This window comes from Erythrolamprus reginae, chromosome 1 (assembly GCF_031021105.1).
Source record: "Erythrolamprus reginae isolate rEryReg1 chromosome 1, rEryReg1.hap1, whole genome shotgun sequence".
In the NCBI taxonomy this organism is placed as follows: domain Eukaryota; kingdom Metazoa; phylum Chordata; class Lepidosauria; order Squamata; family Dipsadidae; genus Erythrolamprus; species Erythrolamprus reginae.
Window position 1 is genome coordinate 206,406,140 of NC_091950.1, and position 20,914 is coordinate 206,427,053.

The 20,914-nt window shown below is 37.9% G+C and overlaps 1 protein-coding gene across 1 annotated transcript in view; it reads right to left on the bottom strand.

Moving 5' to 3' along the window:
* The window catches only part of ABI2 (abl interactor 2), a 57,289-nt gene that overhangs the window by 13,805 nt on the left and 22,570 nt on the right, over positions 1 to 20,914 (bottom strand). Inside the window, 5 exon segments of the mRNA XM_070731996.1 lie at positions 5,774 to 5,898; positions 6,855 to 7,001; positions 7,744 to 7,841; positions 13,982 to 14,158; positions 15,103 to 15,270. Of these exon segments, the coding sequence (XP_070588097.1) occupies positions 5,774 to 5,898; positions 6,855 to 7,001; positions 7,744 to 7,841; positions 13,982 to 14,158; positions 15,103 to 15,270 (715 nt within the window).

Below are 20,914 nucleotides of genomic sequence, written 5' to 3' on the forward strand. Positions count from 1 at the left end.
TGGCTCAGGAATTCTGGGAGTTGAAATCCACAAGTCATAGGAGAGCCAACTTTGCCTCCCCCTGCACTAGACCAAAACATACTAAAGACCAAAATAAACATAGCAAGGAAATACTCTACTAACCAGATGATTAGATAGAAGCAGATACAGTATATAAACTCTCAAAAGTTACCAAGATTTGCTAAATAGTTAGAAATCTGATAGTGATTTCTTAGCTAAAAGGAAATGGCATGAGAATGAAGTAAGAAGAGCATTTACTAGGTTGGATCATCAAACTATACAGATGGTTCCCATTTCTACAAGCAGACAAGGCAAAATAGGGAAACTATTGAATCCTCTCTCCTAACAGCAAGGATGGCAAAACACTTTAATGCAAAAAAGTGAAAAGTTTTTTATGAAATGGGCAAGAGATCTTTGCTTGAGTATCTGGTATGAGAAAATATCTCTCAAAATGCTCTCCTTTATTTATTTATTATTTATTATTTATTTTATTATTTGGATTTGTATGCCGCCCCTCTCCGAAGACTCGGGGCGGCTCACAACAAGTGAAAAACAATCCAATACAATCCAATTAATTAAAATATTATAAGTTAAGAAAATCCCCTGTACTAACATACACACATACAGACATACCATATATAACTTCAACGTGCCCAGGGGAAGATGTTTAGTTTCCCCATGCCTGACGGCAAAGGTGGGTTTTGAGGAGTTTACGGAAGGCAGGAAGAGTAGGGGCAGTTCTGATCTCCGGGGGGAGTTGGTTCCAGAGGGCCGGTGCCGCCACAGAGAAGGCTCTCCCCCTGGGGCCCGCCAACCGGCATTGTTTAGTTGACGGGACCCGGAGGAGGCCCACTCTGTGGGACCGAATCGGTCGCTGGGATTCGTGCGGCAGAAGGCGGTCTCGGAGATATTCTGGTCCAGTGCCATGAAGGGCTTTAAAGGTCATAACCAACACTTTGAATTGTGACCGGAAACTGATCGGCAGCCAATGCAGACTGCGGAGTGATGGTGAAACATGGGCATACCTGGGTAAGCCCATGACTGCTCTCGCAGCTGCATTTTGCACGATCTGAAGTTTCCGAACACTTTTCAAAGGTAGCCCCATGTAGAGAGCATTACAGTAGTCGAACCTCGAGGTGATGAGGGCATGAGTGACTGTGAGTAATGAGTCCCGGTCCAGATAGGGCCGCAACTGGTGCACCAGGCGAACCTGGGCAAACGCCCCCCTCGCCACAGCTGAAAGATGTTGTTCTAATGTGAGCTGTGGATCGAGGAGGACGCCCAAGTTGCGGACCCTCTCTGAGGGGGTCAATAATTCCCCCCCCAGGGTGATGGACGGACAGATGGGATTGTCCTTGGGAGGCAGAACCCACAGCCACTCCGTCTTATCCGGGTTGAGCTTGAGTCTGTTGACACCCATCCAGGCCCCAACAGCCTCCAGGCACCGGCACATCACTTCCACCGCTTCGTTGACTGGGCATGGGGTGGAGATGTAAAGCTGGGTATCATCCGCATATTGATGATACCTCACCCCATGTCCTTGGATGATCTCGCCCAGCGGTTTCATGTAGATGTTGAATAGCAGGGGGGAGAGGACCGACCCCTGAGGCACCCCACAAGGGAGAAACCTAGGAGTCGACCTCTGGCCCCCCACTAACACCGACTGCGACCGGCCAGAGAGGTAGGAGGAGAACCACTGAAGGACAGTGCCTCCACTCCCAACCCCTCCAGCCGGTGCAGAAGGATACCATGGTCGATGGTATCGAAAGCCGCTGAGAGGTCAAGGAGCACCAGGACAGAGGATAAACCCCTGTCCCGGGCCCGCCAGAGATCATCCATCAACGCGACCAAAGCGGTTTCCGTGCTGTAACCGGCCCTGAAACCCGACTGCCGGGGACCTAGATAATCGGCTTCTTCCAAGGACCGCTGGAGCTGGAGTGCCACCACCTTCTCGACAACCTTCCCCATAAAGGGAAGGTTGGAGACTGGACGATAGTTGTTAAGTACGGCTGGGTCCAGGGAGGGCTTCTTGAGGAGGGGGCGCACAAGCGCTTCTTTATAGAGTGATGGAAAAACTCCCCTCCCCAAGGAAGCGTTGGTAATCTCCTGGGCCCAGCTCCGTGTCACCTCCCTGCTGGCCGAAACCAACCAGGAGGGACACGGATCCAGTAAACAGGTGGCGGAACTCACAGCTCCAATGGCCTTGTCCACTTCATCAGGTGTCACCAGATCAAACTCTTCCCAGACAGGTGGACAAGTACGTGCCCCAGTCACCTCGACTGACTCGTTGTCAGTCGACTCTGTTTTACAATTGGAGTCGAGGTCGGCTCGGATCCGAGCGACTTTATCAGCGAAAAACGTGTTAAAGTCCTCGGCACTACTCTGTAAGGGCTCCCCAACTCCCCCCTGGTTAAGAAGGGAGCGGGTCACCCTAAACAGAGCGGCCGGCGGGATTCCGCTGATGCAATCAAGGCGGCATGGTACGCGCATCTTGCCGCCTTGAGCGCCACTTTGTAAGTCTTAATAAAAGCTCTTACAAGTGTTCGATCAGATTCAGACCTACTCTTCCTCCATCGCTTCTCTAGACGTCTCTTTTGGCGTTTCAACTCCCGGAGCTCCTCGTTGAACCATGGAGCTCTACGGGGTCTAGCGCCACGGAGAGGTCGCAAAGGCGCAATCTGGTCGAGAGCCTCCGCAGCAGCCGTATTCCAGGCCTCCGCAAGAGACTCTGCCGAACTGTGGATGAGTGCCTCTGGAATAACCCCAAGCGCCGTCTGGAAACCCTCTGGATCCATTAGGCGTCTGGGGCGGAACATCTTCATTGGTTCCGCCTCCCTGCGGGGAAGGATTGGAGCCAGGAAGTCAAGCCGTAGTAGAAAATGGTCTGACCATGACAAAGGCACTGCTTCTAAGCCCCTTAGTCTCAGACCATTGCTCAATTGCTCGGAAAGGAATACCATGTCAGGTGCGTGCCCCCCCTCATGAGTCGGACCCCGTACTACTTGAGTCAGGTCCATGGCTGTCATGGTGGCCATGAACTCCTGTGCCAACCCCGAGGTTTCGCCGAGTGACGGCAGGTTGAAGTCCCCCAAGACAATAAGTCTGGGGAACTCCACCGCCAACCCGGCTACCTCCTCGAGTAGCACAGGCAGGGCTTTTGACACGCAGCTGGGAGGCAGGTACGTGAGAAATAAGCCCACCTGAACCCCTAAGTCCAACTTCATCAAGAGAGACTCGCAACCCGCAATTTCCGGAGCAATGAGTCCACGTAGGCAAAGGCTCTCCCTGGCTACAATAGCCACTCCTCCCCCCCTTCCCTGGGGTCGAGGTTGATGCCATATCTGAAACCCAGCTGGGCAAATTTCAGAGAGAGGAACACCCCCCTCTGGGCCCAGCCAGGTTTCAGTAATACATGCCAGGTCGGCCTCCTCATCCAGGATCAAATCCCGGATGAGGAGAGCTTTATTTACCACCGACCTGGCATTGAATAGCAGCAACCTGAGCCCAGGGCCAGAGTTACATTCATCACCAGTACCCAAGATTGGGCTCACAGAGCCAGAACAAGGGATCGTTATTAAGCAACGATCCCCCGTTCCCCTGGAACGGCTAACTCTGTGGCCCCCGCCATATCTGCCTCTCCCCAGCAACACTGGAATATTCCGACCCTCTGCCACCCCAGAGATCAGTGCCCCTTCCTCCCCTGTCTCCCGAGCGTCAGGTGGGCCAAATCTGTCGTTCGTACTATTTTCATTCATCTCATGCATACCACAACCCCACCCACTCCAACCATCACAGTCCATACAGCACTGGAATTTTGCTCAGGTCATAGTGAGTATCAGTGTTGAGGATGTTTTTGCTTCAGCTTATAGCAGCTTCTCTCAGCGCTGCACAAAGTGAAACGGTGGGCTAGTAATGTTTCAGGTTGTGAGAATGCCTCACTTCCACAACATACTTCAGCTGCCGTATCCCATCCCCTGAAAAAAGTGCTATTTCAAACAGCAAAGTTTCTCTGTGAAATTGGGCCAGATTCATGAGATTCCAGTCGCAGAAAGATCCCAATAAAAAATTCATAGCAATGCTCCAAAAATTTAGATAGAAATGCCTCCATAGACCTCTACATACCTTATAACAAATCTATAAGCTATATAACAAATAGGTACCTTAGCCTTGAAAAACATAATTGTAGCAAAAGCACTTTTATTATCATTGTGGTTGGCAAAATAGAGAAACTGCATTTGAAAATATATGGCTCTGGTGGTAATATAACAAGATTTGTTTTTGCTAAGAAACCAAAAGATATTTTAGATGTGTATGACTAATGTGCTTTTGTAAGATTGTAACAAAAGCTCAAAGGATTAGACCAGGATTCTGCTGTATGGTTCAAACAATGTGCTTAAGATAAGATGGCTCTATAATCTACAATTATGACTCTCCAAACCTATATCAGACTCTTCTTATTCTCTTTTTTTCCAAGTAGAAAGAACTGACCCATAGGCCTGTTGTGGTGGGGAAAGAGGAGAATGGTGTGTTGGATATGTGTGTTGCCTTGAGTTATTTGTAAAAATAATAAAGTGGAATACAAACAAACAGAGATAAATAAGCCATTTCCTCAAAGTTGGCCGCATTGTTCATTGTTACATCTGATTAGAGAGGAAGAAAACACTGCAATCTTAAAACAGATGTTCAGGAAACCCCAGTATCAATCCATTCTTGATCTTTGGTTCCTGATCTTGAGTCAGTTATCTATAAAATAACCTCTCTTTTCTTCTCATGAATGTTACATTGGTCCAGAAGATTTCTGTGAGGAATTTTTTAAATTCAAAGTACAGTAGAATCTCTGGTCACAACCATACTTTGTTCCATAACTTTGGTCGCAAACCAATTTGGTCATGACCCAAATTTTGGAAATTTGATGGTTACCAAAAAAAAGGAATGGAAAGGGAAATCAGACGTGGGGGGGGGGGATGTGCTTTTTTTTTTTTGTCGGAACCCAATTTGGTTGTAATCAAAAGTGTCCGTGACCAAATGTTCTACTGTAACAGGTAATCCTCAATAGACTGTTCACAATGGTTTGAATTAATGACGGTCTCCCCAAAAGTCAATTAAGACCTAAATTTGAACTTATGACCATCATCATCCTGTCCCTATAGTCACATGATCACAATTCAGACACTTGGCAACCATTTCGCATTTGCAATTGTTTGCAGTGCTCTGCAGTCACATTATTACTAGATATAACATTTTTCACTATTTTCCAGCAAAAATATAATTGATTAAACTGGATTTGCACTTTCAAGCATTGACTTGACTTATGGTTACTGTAAAAAAATGGTCATAAAATTGATTGTATATGATGACTTGATTTAGAATTGCAATTTGCAACAGGAATTCTCATCTCAATTGTGATCATAAGTCAAGGATTACCTATAAACAGTATATATTTTATAATATTTGCAAAATCTAGCTTTATTATAACTGTTATTTGTCATATCACTATTATTATTATTGTTATTTAAATTTATTTGCTGCCCATCTCACCACAAGGCGGCTCTGGGAGGCTTACAACATTGAGTCACATGGAATAGTGAAACAAAATAGCTAAGATTTTAAATAAATCCTAATATTCCAAATTAATGTAAAATACTCACTTTCCTTTAAACAGTACTAAGAAGATATGGTAAATTGTACACACTTCATTGCAATTCCAAACCACTGGCTAATTGAGCGCGTAATCAAAAGAACAAAATAGGACTAGGAACAAAAGGGACTTTACCTGGATACACACTGGGAGGGGATGGGGTAGGGACAGCAATAGGGACTCCAACACTTCCACTCCCGCTGTTCTCTCGACTGCTGCTCCTACTGCTGGGATGGCTCCCTCCACTGCTTCCGCTGCTGCTAAAAGAAATCCAAACCACCAAAGTAACTATATTCCATTCCCTAATAGGAAAACCACAGCTACCCAACATTTATAGAAGCTTGATAAATTTGCCATTTCAGAAACCAATAAAAACTGGATATGTTTTTTAAAATGTCTTCCCAATGCCTCAGCTAAAATCAGGAAACATCGTTTAGGATTAATAGTGCAGATGAAATGATCAGAAACAACTTCAAGAGCATTTTCTGAGTCTTGGTAATATGGACCTTTGGTGGAAAGAAGCTGGTTTCATTTAAAGTGCATAATGCTCTTTGAAGTAAAAGCATCTACACAACATCTTTGTAAATTGCCATGAGAGCTCTCTAGTATATGCTAACATTTTTCCCCTTCTCTACTGATAGCCTGTTCTGCAGGTTGATTCCACACTGCAAAAACTATTTTACAAGGCTATTTTTCTACTGTTACAATATACCTTCTAAGGGTCAATGGAAATAAATAATATTAGCCACATTTCAAGTCAACTGAACTACACATTTGTTTAAAATTGGCAGCACTTTCACAAGCATCAAAATTTTACCACTTCACAATTTTGTACATAAACTTCACAGTTGCAAGTATTCTTGTTAGCAGGTACCACATTTTAGAAGCTGTGTATCACACCGGTTATAAAGAGAAAGTAGGCAGTAAAAATAAATACATCAAATACAATATTATATCTGTTACACAATACAGTAGTATATTGCTTTTGAACAAAACAAAAACCTGTTCCAAGACAAACAACTTCACACTACACAACACGTAGTATAAGCAGCATGGTGTCTCTCTATCTCCCAATGGATTTCCCAGGAAATCACATGAATTTATGAAGCTCTAAGTGGAGAGGTGGGGTGGAGTGGGGTGGGGTGGTTAAAAGCAGATTGCTATAAACCGAGTTTGTCTTAATTGTTAATATTTTGCGCAGGAGCAGAGTGAATACCTGTAAGTGCGATTCCTCTGATTCACAGAAGCTGTTCTAACAGGGCTCTGCTGCGAGGGAGCGATATTACGGGTAGGGCTAGGTACATAGTCATTTGGTACCACTGGAGGACGCACTGGCTCCAGTGTGCGATAGGGAGAGTGACGCCTACACAAGAAAAACATGTATGGAAGCAATTTCAGACAATGAAATACAAAAACCTTTTGGCCAAGGCAGTGCAGAATTCCTGCTAGATTGTTCTGCTCAAAAATGCACAGGGCTGGATCCAATGCACTGCAGGAGTAGCATATGTGTAGGATTTCCTTAAGACCAGCTTTCCCAGCTGGCATTTATGTAGATAATTCACAAAGAGATCCATGCCTGCCTGCCATGAACTATCCCTCCCTCCCTCTTTTGTCAAGATTATTTATGTACTGGGGCAGAAAGGACAGATGGGATTAGGTTATAAGAGGCATGCACAGAGTTCCTATTCCCCTCGGTGGTCTGTCATGCTACGTGTAACAGGCATCCCGATGTAGAAGAAGGGTAGGAGAAAATAAGATTCTTTGGAGATTAAAAAAAAAATCCCCACATTATGGTACAGGTTCACGACATTTTCTATTCATCTATTGCAGGCTGGTCTTTTTTTTTTTCCAAATACAGCCGAAAATAATGTACAGCTATTCAAACTGCAAGCACTAGCCCAAAGGCTTCCACAGGATGACTATGCAAGACCTCTTGGTGATATTATGGATAGGTTTATGCTTGCAAGAAAGATGCCTTCAAACCCCAGATTGCAGTTTTTAAGTACCTTTATGTCAAGAGACAATTGTAAATTTAAAAGAAAGTTTTAGATTTCCCTTTTACATTCTCTCCCTCCACCTTCTGATATAAATGCAATTATACTTACCCAATAGTTCCTTTTCCTGACATTGGTGGACTGGGTGGTTTCTGGGTAGGTGGTGTGGTACGAGGCAGACCACCCATTTTCATATTCTGTGTGCTAACCTATATAAGAGGTAATGGGGGAAAATAAGCTCACAAACTTTTCAGACTCAAACAAGAGTCCTTAAAAACTTGATCTACTACATTAAAGAGACAAGGAAAAGTGCAAATCAAAAAAAGAAAAAGAAAAAAAATCAAACTAGTCATACATATATGTGCTAACTCTACCCTTGTTAAAATTATTAGGTGCACTGAGATTGTGGTTATATATGGTGTGGTTTTCAGACAGAGTTTGCTTAAGGCCATCACATTTACATTTTGAATAGATCATTGGCTATGTGGCATAGCAAATCTACCTCCATGAAGTTGCTGAGCTTTCTAGGCTCAACTTAGGAGTTTTAGATAAATTACCTTTCCAGTAATGCAGTACTGTAATTGTTTACTCCAATAAGATTGGAAGGTAACTCTACGTGAAACATTTTATTGGCTGTACTTTAATTATACTATATACACGTGAATTGTTCAACTACAGGTAATCAATTACATGCTCAAAAGCTGGTTTGGAGCCTGATTCTCACTACACAAATTCTTGGTAACAAATATGAATTTACAACTGCATATTATATAAAAATCCAATATGATTTTACTGCCTTTGAGTGGTGTCCTTCAGTAACAATTTTCTTTTCATTAATACCTTACATATAATTATATAAGATATTCCAAGGAAGTCTTGAAATGTATGAGGTTTCATTAATGTGTTATAACAAAATTGGAATGAGAAACATGAATTCAATTATCTTTTCAATCCAATTAATCATATATCACCATTTGTTACAAGAACGCTAAGGTTTGCTGGAGTCAACAGCAACAGGAAATAGTAATAAATGCCAATCCAACAGCTTCCCTTGCCCTTTTCATATGTCTTTTCATCATTATGGTAAGAATTCTATTCAGTCCCTCTCCCTTTATATGGTTTGTGGTATAAATCTTCGTAAGTCATTTCTCCAAGAAATGATTCATTCTTGGCATGAACAGAGAAGAATTTGACCCAAAGAACAGGTACTAAATTTAAATTTAGTTGCAATTATATCAATTTGTTGAAGCCTTACTTAACAAAACAGAAATAAACTGGGTTACATCATTAATATCATACATTCAAAGGACAATTAAAATTTCAAACATCCAGTTTCTGAAGGGATGGTTCATTCTGAGTTTATAAATAATCCAATATCTGAGTTTATAAATAATCCAATATTGCCCCAAAGGAAAAAAATATTTAAATAAACATTGAAATGGTTTTCATAAGTGTTACTTATTAAATATACTTGCAAATTTTAATATTAAATTCACACTGATATAACTACACTACCACAAGCTTCTATAAATTGAATTCTAGAAAACATATCATGATGCGTTATGTAACAAAGGATAAACATGTTTATATTTATTATGTTACTGGGATATTAGTAATTTTTGTTTTTAATTATTTTTACCATGAATATTTTAATGTATAATTGTATTGCAACAATTTGCAAATAAAATAAATAGTATACAAGACTGTATAAAATATTTTCCTTACTTAATAGTAAATACAAAAAAAAACAAGTCATAATTAGTGCACTTAATTACCTCAATTTTTCAGTTAAGAAATTTACTGATCATATCAGTAAGTCAAACTATATAAATGATGCTATAAATTCAAGATATAAACAGTAAATTTCTCATGTTCAATATAATGAATATGACAGAAATTGTGATTATTTCTCTGTAGATTAAAAAAAGCTCATTAAGTGATGGGGTTCCAATTTGGGAATTAAAAATTGGGATCTGACATGGCGTTCAGAATGTTATTCAACAATATTTCCTTACCATAAAAGCATAAAAATAATGCATTCATAGTCTGAAAGTTTATGGCATACCCTACAGTTTAAAAATTTATCTTAAAAAATATAGAAAGAAGGGGATATCTTTAAAATAAAAAAGTCCATGAAGCACGGCATTCTGTAGCTACCATTATAATGGAATGTTATGAAACCTGGAAGTGACAAAAGCTGTATCTAATATTTGGATGGCATCAAGTTAAACAAGACTGTTAATTAGTAGTTAATATATGCAGAATACTTGGTAACTTTAGATTATCTATATACAATATCCAGAGCATCAATGCCAAATATAAGGAAATATTAATTCAAGGTTGCTGAATGTATTCTAAAGTTTTTCTTTTAAAAGCTCCCAAGTATCAATGCACACAAGTTGCTTCACTGTTCCTCACATCAACAATATAGGTGAGAAGTAATAATGGTTGTGGTGACCTTAGTGAAGACTATGTGAGGCAGTTAAGTCTGTGCACATATTTATAGGAAATAAATTATGTATTCACTTTCAGAAAAAAAATGGCAAAATGCCACAAAGAGGAATGCAAATAGTCAATACCCTGCCATCAAAATATTTATCTGCTAAGGCATGAAGAAAATAAAAGATTTAAACACAGTTCTCAGCTCAACTAATGTTCAAAAACTAAGGTGTGTTTGGCATAAATGCAATTTTTTGTCATCAGTTATACTGTCTTTTTAAAAAAAATTAAATCACATTATTAAATCACCAACTCCTCCAGGGGTTGTAATATCCCTAAGGCCAAGCCAACTTTAGTCAGAACTTCCTAAACTACATTTAAGTGAATATAAGTGGCTAAAGATTATAGTTAGCACAGTATAGAACTGAACTCCAAATTCACATAATAGTTAATTATATGATAAAAGTCACTATGTAAATAAGCCAGCACTATGTAAGTTGACAGCACATGCTACTTGGTTCCAAATTCCGTTATGTTTAATTCAGCACAACTTTAAGGGCTCTATTGTCCTTTCATCTTTCATCTACATCTTCAGCCACAAGGGAAGAATTATCAGCACTAGGTTGAATTTATATAAGGACTATTCACATTCTTAAAGCAACAAAGATTACTTATATGTATAATCAAAGGGCTCAGAATAATTAGGAGATTCACTTTAGTACTTATAATATTGTTATATCTATTCCAACTTTATATCCCCTCCCCCCCCAAAAGAGAAGAATTACTCAGGACTCTCTCTACCCAATTGTCTTAATTTGTAAGCAATTAGTTCTGTGCACTCACCTTAAACCCTACTTAATATAATGAAGACAACAAACATAGCAGAAAATATATAAATGTATATATTTCCAAAGGAACTGTAATATATAGATCTACACCAGCCTAACTGGTGCATCAGTTTAAAAATTTATTTAATAATTGATAGTATAACTTCAAAACATATAAAATAAAACATGCCCCAAGTTATATTTGATTTTGCAAAATAAATAAATTTGCAAATTCAAACTTGGCTCATAAATGAGATCCAAACACATCATATAAATAATAATATATTATTACACAGGGGGAGAGAAGACCTGTCACAAACTTACATTTATATTTTGTCATATAAAATCTGATTGCTCAAGGCCTTGCCAGTTGCCTAGCATATTTTAACTTATTTCTAGCATATTTTAAGACACAAGAAACATATTAAAGATTACTTTCTTCCCATGAGCTTGGCAAGAAACAACATTCTCCCCATATGTAATAGTGTCAAATATAAGAATGAAATCCAGCCCTGATGTTTCTTACCTTAAATCTAAGCAACCACTTAATGCATAAATGAAGCAAATAAAAGAGGTAAAGAAGAAAAGCATTGAAAGGTTAGTTGAAATTTCAGGATATGAAGAAAGAAGGAAAAAAGAAAAGTTAAGCACTTAGCATCAACTAAATAATGTATCAATAGATCATAGAAAGAGTGATTAAAGCAGAAGGTGTTATGAATAAAGGTTTTCAAAATGAATAACGTTTTAAAATATTATTAACAGAATTTGTTAACAAATCTGTTAACAAATAACAATAATAAATTGAATTCTAAATTATTATTTTGCACATGTAGCATATTCATAAATCTCATACATGCTAAGAATACTGAGAAAAAAGTTCACATAATATAGATTTTTAGGGGCTATGAAAATCCTTCAGAAGTGGTTCAACCCATGCTAGAACAAAGCTCTCTTTGGATGATTAAAATAGTGGTATTTTTTTCAGGCTCCCACACCTGCTGTGCCAGCTACCTCTATATACCTGCACAAAGCAAGCTGCTTCTATTTGCCTTTTGGCTGGCTTGCATATATTGATGAAGTACTACCCCTGCCCATGTGTAGATTCAATTATAAAGTTACGCTCAAACAATAATCTTTCACTTGATTAAAAAACCTAGCAGCTTGTCACCTAATAGGGCTTTGCAACACTTCAGATTTAAAGAGAAATAGAGGCTTTGGAGCACACAGCATGCTCCCTGCATCAGGATTCTTAAACAGGTATCACATGTAACGTATAAACTGGACAAAGCTTCTGTTTAAGATTTTCTGTTTTGCACAGGTAAAGTGGAGCATTAACAAATCTGTTCTGACTATATCGTTTTCCATAAATAATGTTTATTTCTAAGTACTTTTATTCTGGTTTTCTATTTATAGTATTCATGTTACAAAATAATTACATTAATTGCTCGTATGCTCCCTTAAAATTAGGATTTATTTGATAATTACCATTATCTTGTAGGTAGGAGCAGCAACTGAACTGCATTTATCAGTCTATCCACCAGCACAAGAGAACCGGTTGGCAAAGCAGATTTCCCTTTTCTGTATGAGCAATTCACACTCCTTAATCTGCTCCAGAACATTAATTAACATTCCAGAACAGATTTAGGAGATATCCGAACATGAATTTTTGATACTCCATAGAATTCACAATTACCAAAGATGATATAACATGGCTATATATTTCTGCTGTTGTTGCAAATACTATTTCAGATAGTGCAAACTGACATACGTATATTTGATTATTGTTTGCCTCCAGGACGGCATTATTGAAAGAAAAACAGAACCAAACATGCTATCTCATAAATCAAAGATGTTATGTTATTTCTACAATCCAAATGTAAATATGTAACAGCTACAGAAACTCTCTATATTTGTTTTATAAAACCTAAAGACATGATAACGATAAGAAAAATAACTGTAATTTACTATATATCTTCTTCATCATACAACTGTCCTATGCATACAATTTTAAGAAAATTCACTAATGTTTAAAGTGAGAATTTCAATCAAAGGTTATTGTGCACTTTCAGAATAGTTTTATATTATAATTAACACAGTAAATGTTTTCACTGAAGAAATATGTATTTAAATATATTTCAAATTTAACAAGCTTCACCGAAGAATCTGAATCATTATACTGTATTCTGGATAGTGAAGTAAACAGTTCAAGAAGAACTGCACAAGTTCAAGAAGAAGTTCTTAGTTCAAGAAGAACTGCACAAACAAATACATTTCTTTGTAAGGAAAATAATTCCCTAGAAAATACTACTTCATATTATTTTGTCCTTTCTGCTATTATGCTGACTAAAAATGCTACAAGTACTGTAAATTGTTCTTTTTTACATTAACGTTTTCCTTCTCATTGGTATTTTCACATCTTTTAATTACTTTGTATATTTTAAGGTTATATTCCAGAGATGCATGCAACAAAATGAACAAACTTTACCCATGCAATTAAATGTGAAGTTACACAGTACATGCATATAAATTTAATATATAATTCTATCTGTAATTTACCAATACTTAAATCATGGGTTTTGTTAGAGCCACATACTTAGTGGATCCTAGATTTTCTCTGGTTTATCTTACTTTTCTGTTTTAAAGGGATATTCAAAGATTAGCCCCTTAATTTTATTTATTATGCAATTCTGGAATTAACTGAGTCTAGAATCAAGAGAGTAGGCAGCAGACAAATCCATACAATAAATATATTTAAGTTGGTCTGACCAAAGGAAAGATTAATATCATGCTTGCAGTGGTATTGTAACAAGAGTTTAGTTCACAAGCAAACAGAAAAGAAGTATTACACTGTCAGTCAGTAGTACAGCTTGATAAATCAAAATCAAGGAGACAAATGAATTTTATTTTATTTTTTGCTCATTGAGACACAAAGAACAGTATTCTACACAATCAATAATATAAAAAGTAAATAAACCATGCTAATAATTGGGGAATGCAAGGGACCCTCTCCACACAAACATTTTTGCATTCTTAAAACTTACAGGCAGGTTAGTACATTTGAGTTATTTCATCTTATTACTTACCTTTACCCCATGTCCAATATCATCAAGAATTGTATAATCAATAGGTTTCCTGATATAACGAACAGGCCGCTCCAGGTTGGCTGGTGCAATGATTTTGTGAGTTCTTGAAGTGTTTTTGTTTGTAGTCAAGATGCCAATTTCCCTTCTAGCCACTTTTTCCTTGTGTATATCAACTGTCTACAGGCATAATGAATATATATGTTGTTAAAAATCATAATTAAAGATCATTAAATAAAACAGCAACAATTGTTACATGTTTTATTTCTTCTAGTGTAATAAAATTTTATTTCATACAAAAACCTCTGAGACATACTGAACAGTCCTTATACTAATGCCATGTTAAGCAATTAAAGAAAAAACCCAAATTCTTTTAAAATACAAATGACATTGATAATTGAAAATCATGATTTACATTTTCATAACAGTTACATTTTCCCTAACATTAAGTGAAAATATATTCTAGAAACATGATTCTATGTTCATGAATCATTCTATGTGATTAACAGTGTTACATCATGGATTCCTTCTGTACATCGATCACCGCTTATTATAAATATCTAGGTCTGCTGCTCTCTAAGATCTCTACAGAAACTTAACATTAGATACAACTGTGCAAAACATACTACAGTACTTCCATTTACTGTGCCAATGTGGATTTCCTCGAATAAAAGGAATAAATTATGCCATGCTTGCTAATATTGTTTTTAATCTAATGTGAGATAGTGTCATAGAAAACAATCATATTTTCAGGATCTTTGTAGAAATTTTTTTAATGTTATAGATCCCAATAACTGAATAAATTCATTGCAATAATTGAACATTTTTGAAAACTGGCAGTTCAGATAATTTTTTTTAGCAAAACATCCCAAGGAAATAATAAATAGTAATATTCAGCATTTGTTGCAATAATCATACATTTCACGTTTGAATTTTACACCGTGAAGCTGGCTACTGAAGTTTTTTACTATTCAAAAAGTGCCTATTTTATTTTCTTCAAGAAAAAAATTATATTTCCATAAAAACTAAAAGACAACAGATTGTATCTGCCTACACAAAACAGTGCAATATTCTTTGTATTACACTGAGCCTGAAATATAAAGTGAGTAAATATATCATCTTACTTGGGAAATGTGGTTGATCGACGATTCCATTCGCCTAAGCTGGGATGCTTGGATATCCAGCATTTGCAGAACATTATTTGCCAAAGTGTTGATCAGATAGGCTACACTAGCTAAAGATTGAGTTGTATATGCTTTGGTTTCTTCTAGAGCCCGTTGTTTATCTGGTGACTAAAGAAAAATAATAATCAAAATAAACATTTTTCATATACAATCTGTCCATCTTCCAACTTTTTAAGATAATAGACACATTATAGTCATTTCTCACAACTTCTTTCTTAGATCAAATTGTTCTTACATGTTTTATTATATAAAATGCGAGCATCAGAGAAAAGATAAAAGAACTGGCTTAAAGGAAAAACTGCCATATAGAGATAGGAGTTTCCTGGCTTTAACTGATTTCAAATCATTTAGGAAAGTAACAAACGTAATCTTTATCACAACAGGTAATTCTGAGCAATCACCAATTCATTAAAATGTAAAAAAATATATATATTCAGGTGCTATTGATAACTTAGTTCTAGTATTGTTCATAATCTGAAGGAAAAAGCATTTCTGCTTTTTCAGTTTCCAAATTATTTCATAATTTAAAATTCATTCCAAATTTTGGAGTTCTGAAGTTCTAATAATTCAGTAATTCATAATTCATAATTCATGGTAGAAATGTGTTGGAAACCAATGAAGTTTTTGTAAAATTGCTATTCTGGTAAGATGATTCTCACAATAATTTAACCACATAGCTTTTTATATTATTATCGACATATACATGCAGAACATTAATGAAACCTAGAACAGAGACCACTGTGATCAATTATCCCTTCCATAAACAGTTGTAATTGGTGGGCCAATCAAAGTTCTAATAATTCAGTAATTCATCATTCATAATTCATGGTAGAAATGTGTTGGAAACCAATGAAGTTTTTGTAAAATTGCTATTCTGGTAAGATGATTCTCACAATAATTTAACCACATAGCTTTTTATATTATTATCGACATATACATGCAGAACATTAAAGAAACCTAGAACAGAGACCACTGTGATCAATTATCCCTTCCATAAACAGTTGTAATTGGTGGGCCAATCAAAGTTAATCAAAAGTAGTCTAGCATACCCGTAAACTAAGAGTACTTTCAGACTATGTATTTTTTTCCTTATTGCAATTCCATGCAGTGTAGACCGCTTACCCCATTCATGGGGTCGAAATCCAACCTTCCCTGAACTATCATCTTTATGAAATGACTATCATCAGTTTAGTTACAACACTCAACTCCAAATCTCTTGTATCAAGTGGCTTCATACAGATACTCAGAATCATTTGCAGGAATGCAGGAAAGAAGTATTAATATAATGTAAGATAAAATACAAAAAATGCAAATGTTAAGACAGCACTCATAACACAGTACCTAAGGTGAACAGATGTAATTAAAAAACATTTCCAGAATCAAGCTACACAAAGGGTAGAACTACACCATCCTCCAAATCTCAAAGCCAATCCAGTAAGATAACAGCATCCAAAGCCAAGCAAAGTAAGGTAGTCCTCAACTTATAATTACAGCACTGGAAAAAGTGATTTAGAATTGCTTTTCACACTTATGACCGTTGCAGCATCCCCACGTTCACATGATCAAAATTCAGATGCTTGACAATTGATTCACATTTACGACATTGTAGTGTCCCAGAGTCATCTGATACCCTTTTGCAACCTTCTGACAAGTGAAGTTAATGGGGAAGCCAGATTCACTGAACTTAACAAGATCTCATCTTTTTCTTCCTCCCTCTGAAGAATTGTTCAAAACCATACTGAAACCACTTGTTAAAAACTATCAAACCAAAACATTTATTAAACTATTGTCTAATAACTTTGGAATTTTGAAGACAACATATCTTGTAATTGTAAAAAGCAACTTTCCTTTTGGGCTCACTCACTTGGATAGCAGTTTCCTTCACAATCAGAAAAACTCTTTATAGTATCAAGTGATCAAGAAGTTGGTGATCCAACTTCTCAATGCTAGAATCTTTGGCTACTTCTGAAGACATAACAGTTTTGGCAAGTATTTTGACACTTGAGTTACTCGCCGGAATTGAGGCAAAAGGGGTTACAAATTTTGAGTAGTTGTTTGTGCTGCAGTCAATAAATAGGAAGCCTAAGCATTAAAGAGTTTAAAAAATACAGAGAAATTTCATTACAATGATTCAAAAGAGGTTAGAAATAAATTGGAATCACACACACACACACACACACACACACAAACAGGGGGGGGGGGATTCCAGGGACCATGATGGAAGACAACATTGAAAAATAGTTGCAATTTATCAAAGCATATTCAATGTCTCTAAAGCATTTTGTATCTTAAACTTTAAGAAGATGAGCTACCTCTAGTGGCTCTTAGAGAGAAATGCTTACTGGGGTTCAATTTGGATTAGAGAGAATTTCTAAAAGCTTCTTAACAAGTACAAAGTTTCATCCTTATTGCACCCCAATTCCTATTTAGGGGATGTTTTGCTAGGAATATATCAGCAAAAATTATGTGTCTTCTACAGTTATTTTAAAAACAAAGACATCAATCACATTTATGACATCAAGGAAAGGCAAGAAATACAGGTCTTTTTCCTGTAAATTACACTTTATTTATCACTGGATAATGAACTGAGGAAATTCTATGATATTGCAATTACAATTAATCAATTATTTAAAGTGAAGGTCTGAAACTCAAATTATTGGAATAGCAACAATCCTTAAAACTAAAAAGAAGGAAGACAATTTCTATTCCTTTTTTACACCCAACTGTGAAAAATAAGATATTATTTTTGTCTCCAAAATTTGAGATTCAGATTTTTAACTGGGGGAATGTGGTCTCTCCCTTGTGGGGTGCCTCAGGGGTCGGTCCTCTCCCCCCTGCTATTTAATATCTACATGAAACCGTTAGGTGAGATCATCCAAGGGCATGGGGTGAGGTATCATCAATACGCCGATGATACCCAGTTATACATCTCCACCCCATGTCCAGCCAACGAAGCAGTGGAAGTGATGGGCCGGTGCCTGGAGGATGTTAGGGCCTGGATGAGTGTCAACAAGCTCAAACTCAACCCAGACAAGACGGAGTGGCTGTGGATCTTACTTCCCAAGGACAACTCCATCTGTCCATCCATTACCCTGGGGGGAGAATCACTGGCCCCCTCAGAGAAGGTTCGCAACTTGGGCGTCCTCCTCGATCCACAGCTGACATTAGAGAAACATCTTTCAGCTGTGGCGAGGGGGACGTTTGCCCAGGTTCGCCTTGTGCACCAGTTGCGACCCTACTTAGACCGGGAGTCACTGCTCACAGTCACTCATGCCCTCATCACCTCGAGGCTTGACTACTGTAATGCTCTCTACATGGGGCTACCTTTGAAAAATGTTCGGAAACTTCAGATCGTGCAGAATGCAGCTGCGAGAGCAATCATGGGTTTTCCCAAATATGCCCATGTTACACCAACACTCCGCAGTCTGCATTGGTTGCCGATCAGTTTCCGGTCACAATTCAAAGTGTTGGTTATGACCTATAAAGCCCTTCATGGCACCGGACCAGATTACCTCAGGGACCGCCTTCTGCTGCATGAATCCCAGGGACCAGTTAGGTCCCACAGAGTGGATCTTCTCCGGGTCCCATCAAGTAAGCAATGTCGCCTGGCGGGACCCAGGGGAAGAGCCTTCTCTGTGGCGGCCCCAGCCCTCTGGAACCAACTCCCCCCAGAGATTAGAACAGCCCCCACCCTCCTTGCCTTTCGTAAACAACTTAAAACCCACCTCTGCCACCAGGCATGGGGGAATTGAGATCCTCTTTCCCCCTAGGCCTTTACAATTCTATGCATGGTATGCATGTATGTATGTATGTTTGGTTTTTATATTAATTGATTTTTAATCATCAATACCAAATTACTATTGTACACTGTTTTATTGTCGCTGTTAGCCGCCCCGAGTCTCTGGAGAGGGGCGGCATACAAATCCAATAAATAAATAAATAAATAAATAAATAAAGTCTATGATCTAGGTATGTCTCCATGAGAAAACTTCCCAGGAGTGATTTTAATACAAACACCTGTATATGTATATCTAGATATTTTTCCTCTTAATTTGTGTGTTTTCAAGAGGTGAGCATTAGAGACAATCAAGCCTTACATGGTATCGGACCAGAATACCTCCAGGACCGTCTTCTGCCACACGAATCCCAGCAGCCGATTAGGTCCCATAGAGTGGGCCTTCTCCAAGTCCCGTCGACTAAGCAATGTCATCTGGCGGGGCCCAGAGGAACAGCCTTCTGTGTGGCAGCCCCAGCCCTCTGGAACCAACTCCCCCCGGAGATCAGAACTGTCCCCACCCTCCTTGCCTTTTGTAACTTGTTGAAAACTCACCTTTGCCGTCAGGCATGGGGAAATTGACACCTCCCCTAACTACTGCTTTATGTATAGTTTGATTGGGTTGTGTGATTATTTTCATGCCTCTCAGCTGCGTAAAAACCTTTGGTAACTTATAATTTTAAAAAAAATAACAAATATTGAAAGAAAAACGCAGGCTACTGAAAAACAACATGGTTTCTTCCCTTTGGCAAGAGCGGTAGAAATTTGAGGAGGGATGATTGATTATTAAATATGGATTGACTATGGAATGATGGTAAAAGATATATTTATATGTTGTTTAATATTAGGATGTATTAATTCGTTTTCAGAATTTCAGAGCTATATAGAATTACATAGGTAAAATTAATGGAAGATACATAGGATAAATAAAGGGTTTATGATATGTACTGTACTGTGTATGATATGTACTGTACTGTGATATGTACTGTATGATTTTATGTGTTTGCATTATGAATTTAAAATATACTTGGAAATGTAGATTGATGAAAGTTAATAATAGTAAATGCTAAGTGCCTGAAAATTAATTGAGCTTGGAAATATTGAATGAAATTATAGAAAAGTAAATATGGAAATATATTAATTGATGCATTGGTGTTCAGATAGACTTTCATAGTATTATTAGATTATTATACTATGATAAATATTTAAGAAATGAAGATTTTAAAGCATGGATTTATTAATAGTTGTGTTTTTGGTTTTGCTGGTTGTTTTCGTTTTAATAGTAATAGATTTTGGTTTTGTTTTATTATTAATTTCTTTTAATAAAAAAGAAGGGAATTTTTTTCTTGTTTGTTTGTTTGTTTGTTTGTTCGTTCATTCATTTATTTATTTAGAATTCTATGCCGCCCAGTCCCAAGGGGACTGCCGCTCAGACACTATACTTTTCTGCCCACACTGAAAAAAAATTAGAGGGAACACTGCATGTGGCGTATTATACTGTTCATTTTATGCCAACACCCTGTCAATTGATAACACTGTATCACATGCTTAATTTCATAGCTACAATCGCCATCACCACTGCCTTTCCTTGCTGCCTCTATTGGGCTGAAAGTGGGACACGTGGAGGCCAAAAGTGGGATGCACGGAGATGATGGGCAGTTGTGGCAATGATGGTGGTGAGCAGTAGCGATCCCTGCAGCAGCAGGATAGCTTTCAAATCTTCTTCAAGGATAGCCCTAAGTCAGTGTTTTTCAACCAGTGTGCCGCGGCACACTAGTGTGCCGTGAGACATGGTCAGGTGTGCCGCGAAGCTCAGAGAGAGAAAGAAAACAAGAGAGAGAGAAAGAAAGAGAGAGAGAGAGAAAGAAAGAGAGAGAGAGAAAGAGGGAAAGAAAGAAAGAGCAAGAGAGAGAAAGCAAGTAGGCAAGACAGAGAGAAAGAAAACAAGAGAGAAAGAAAGAGAGAGAGAGAGAAAGA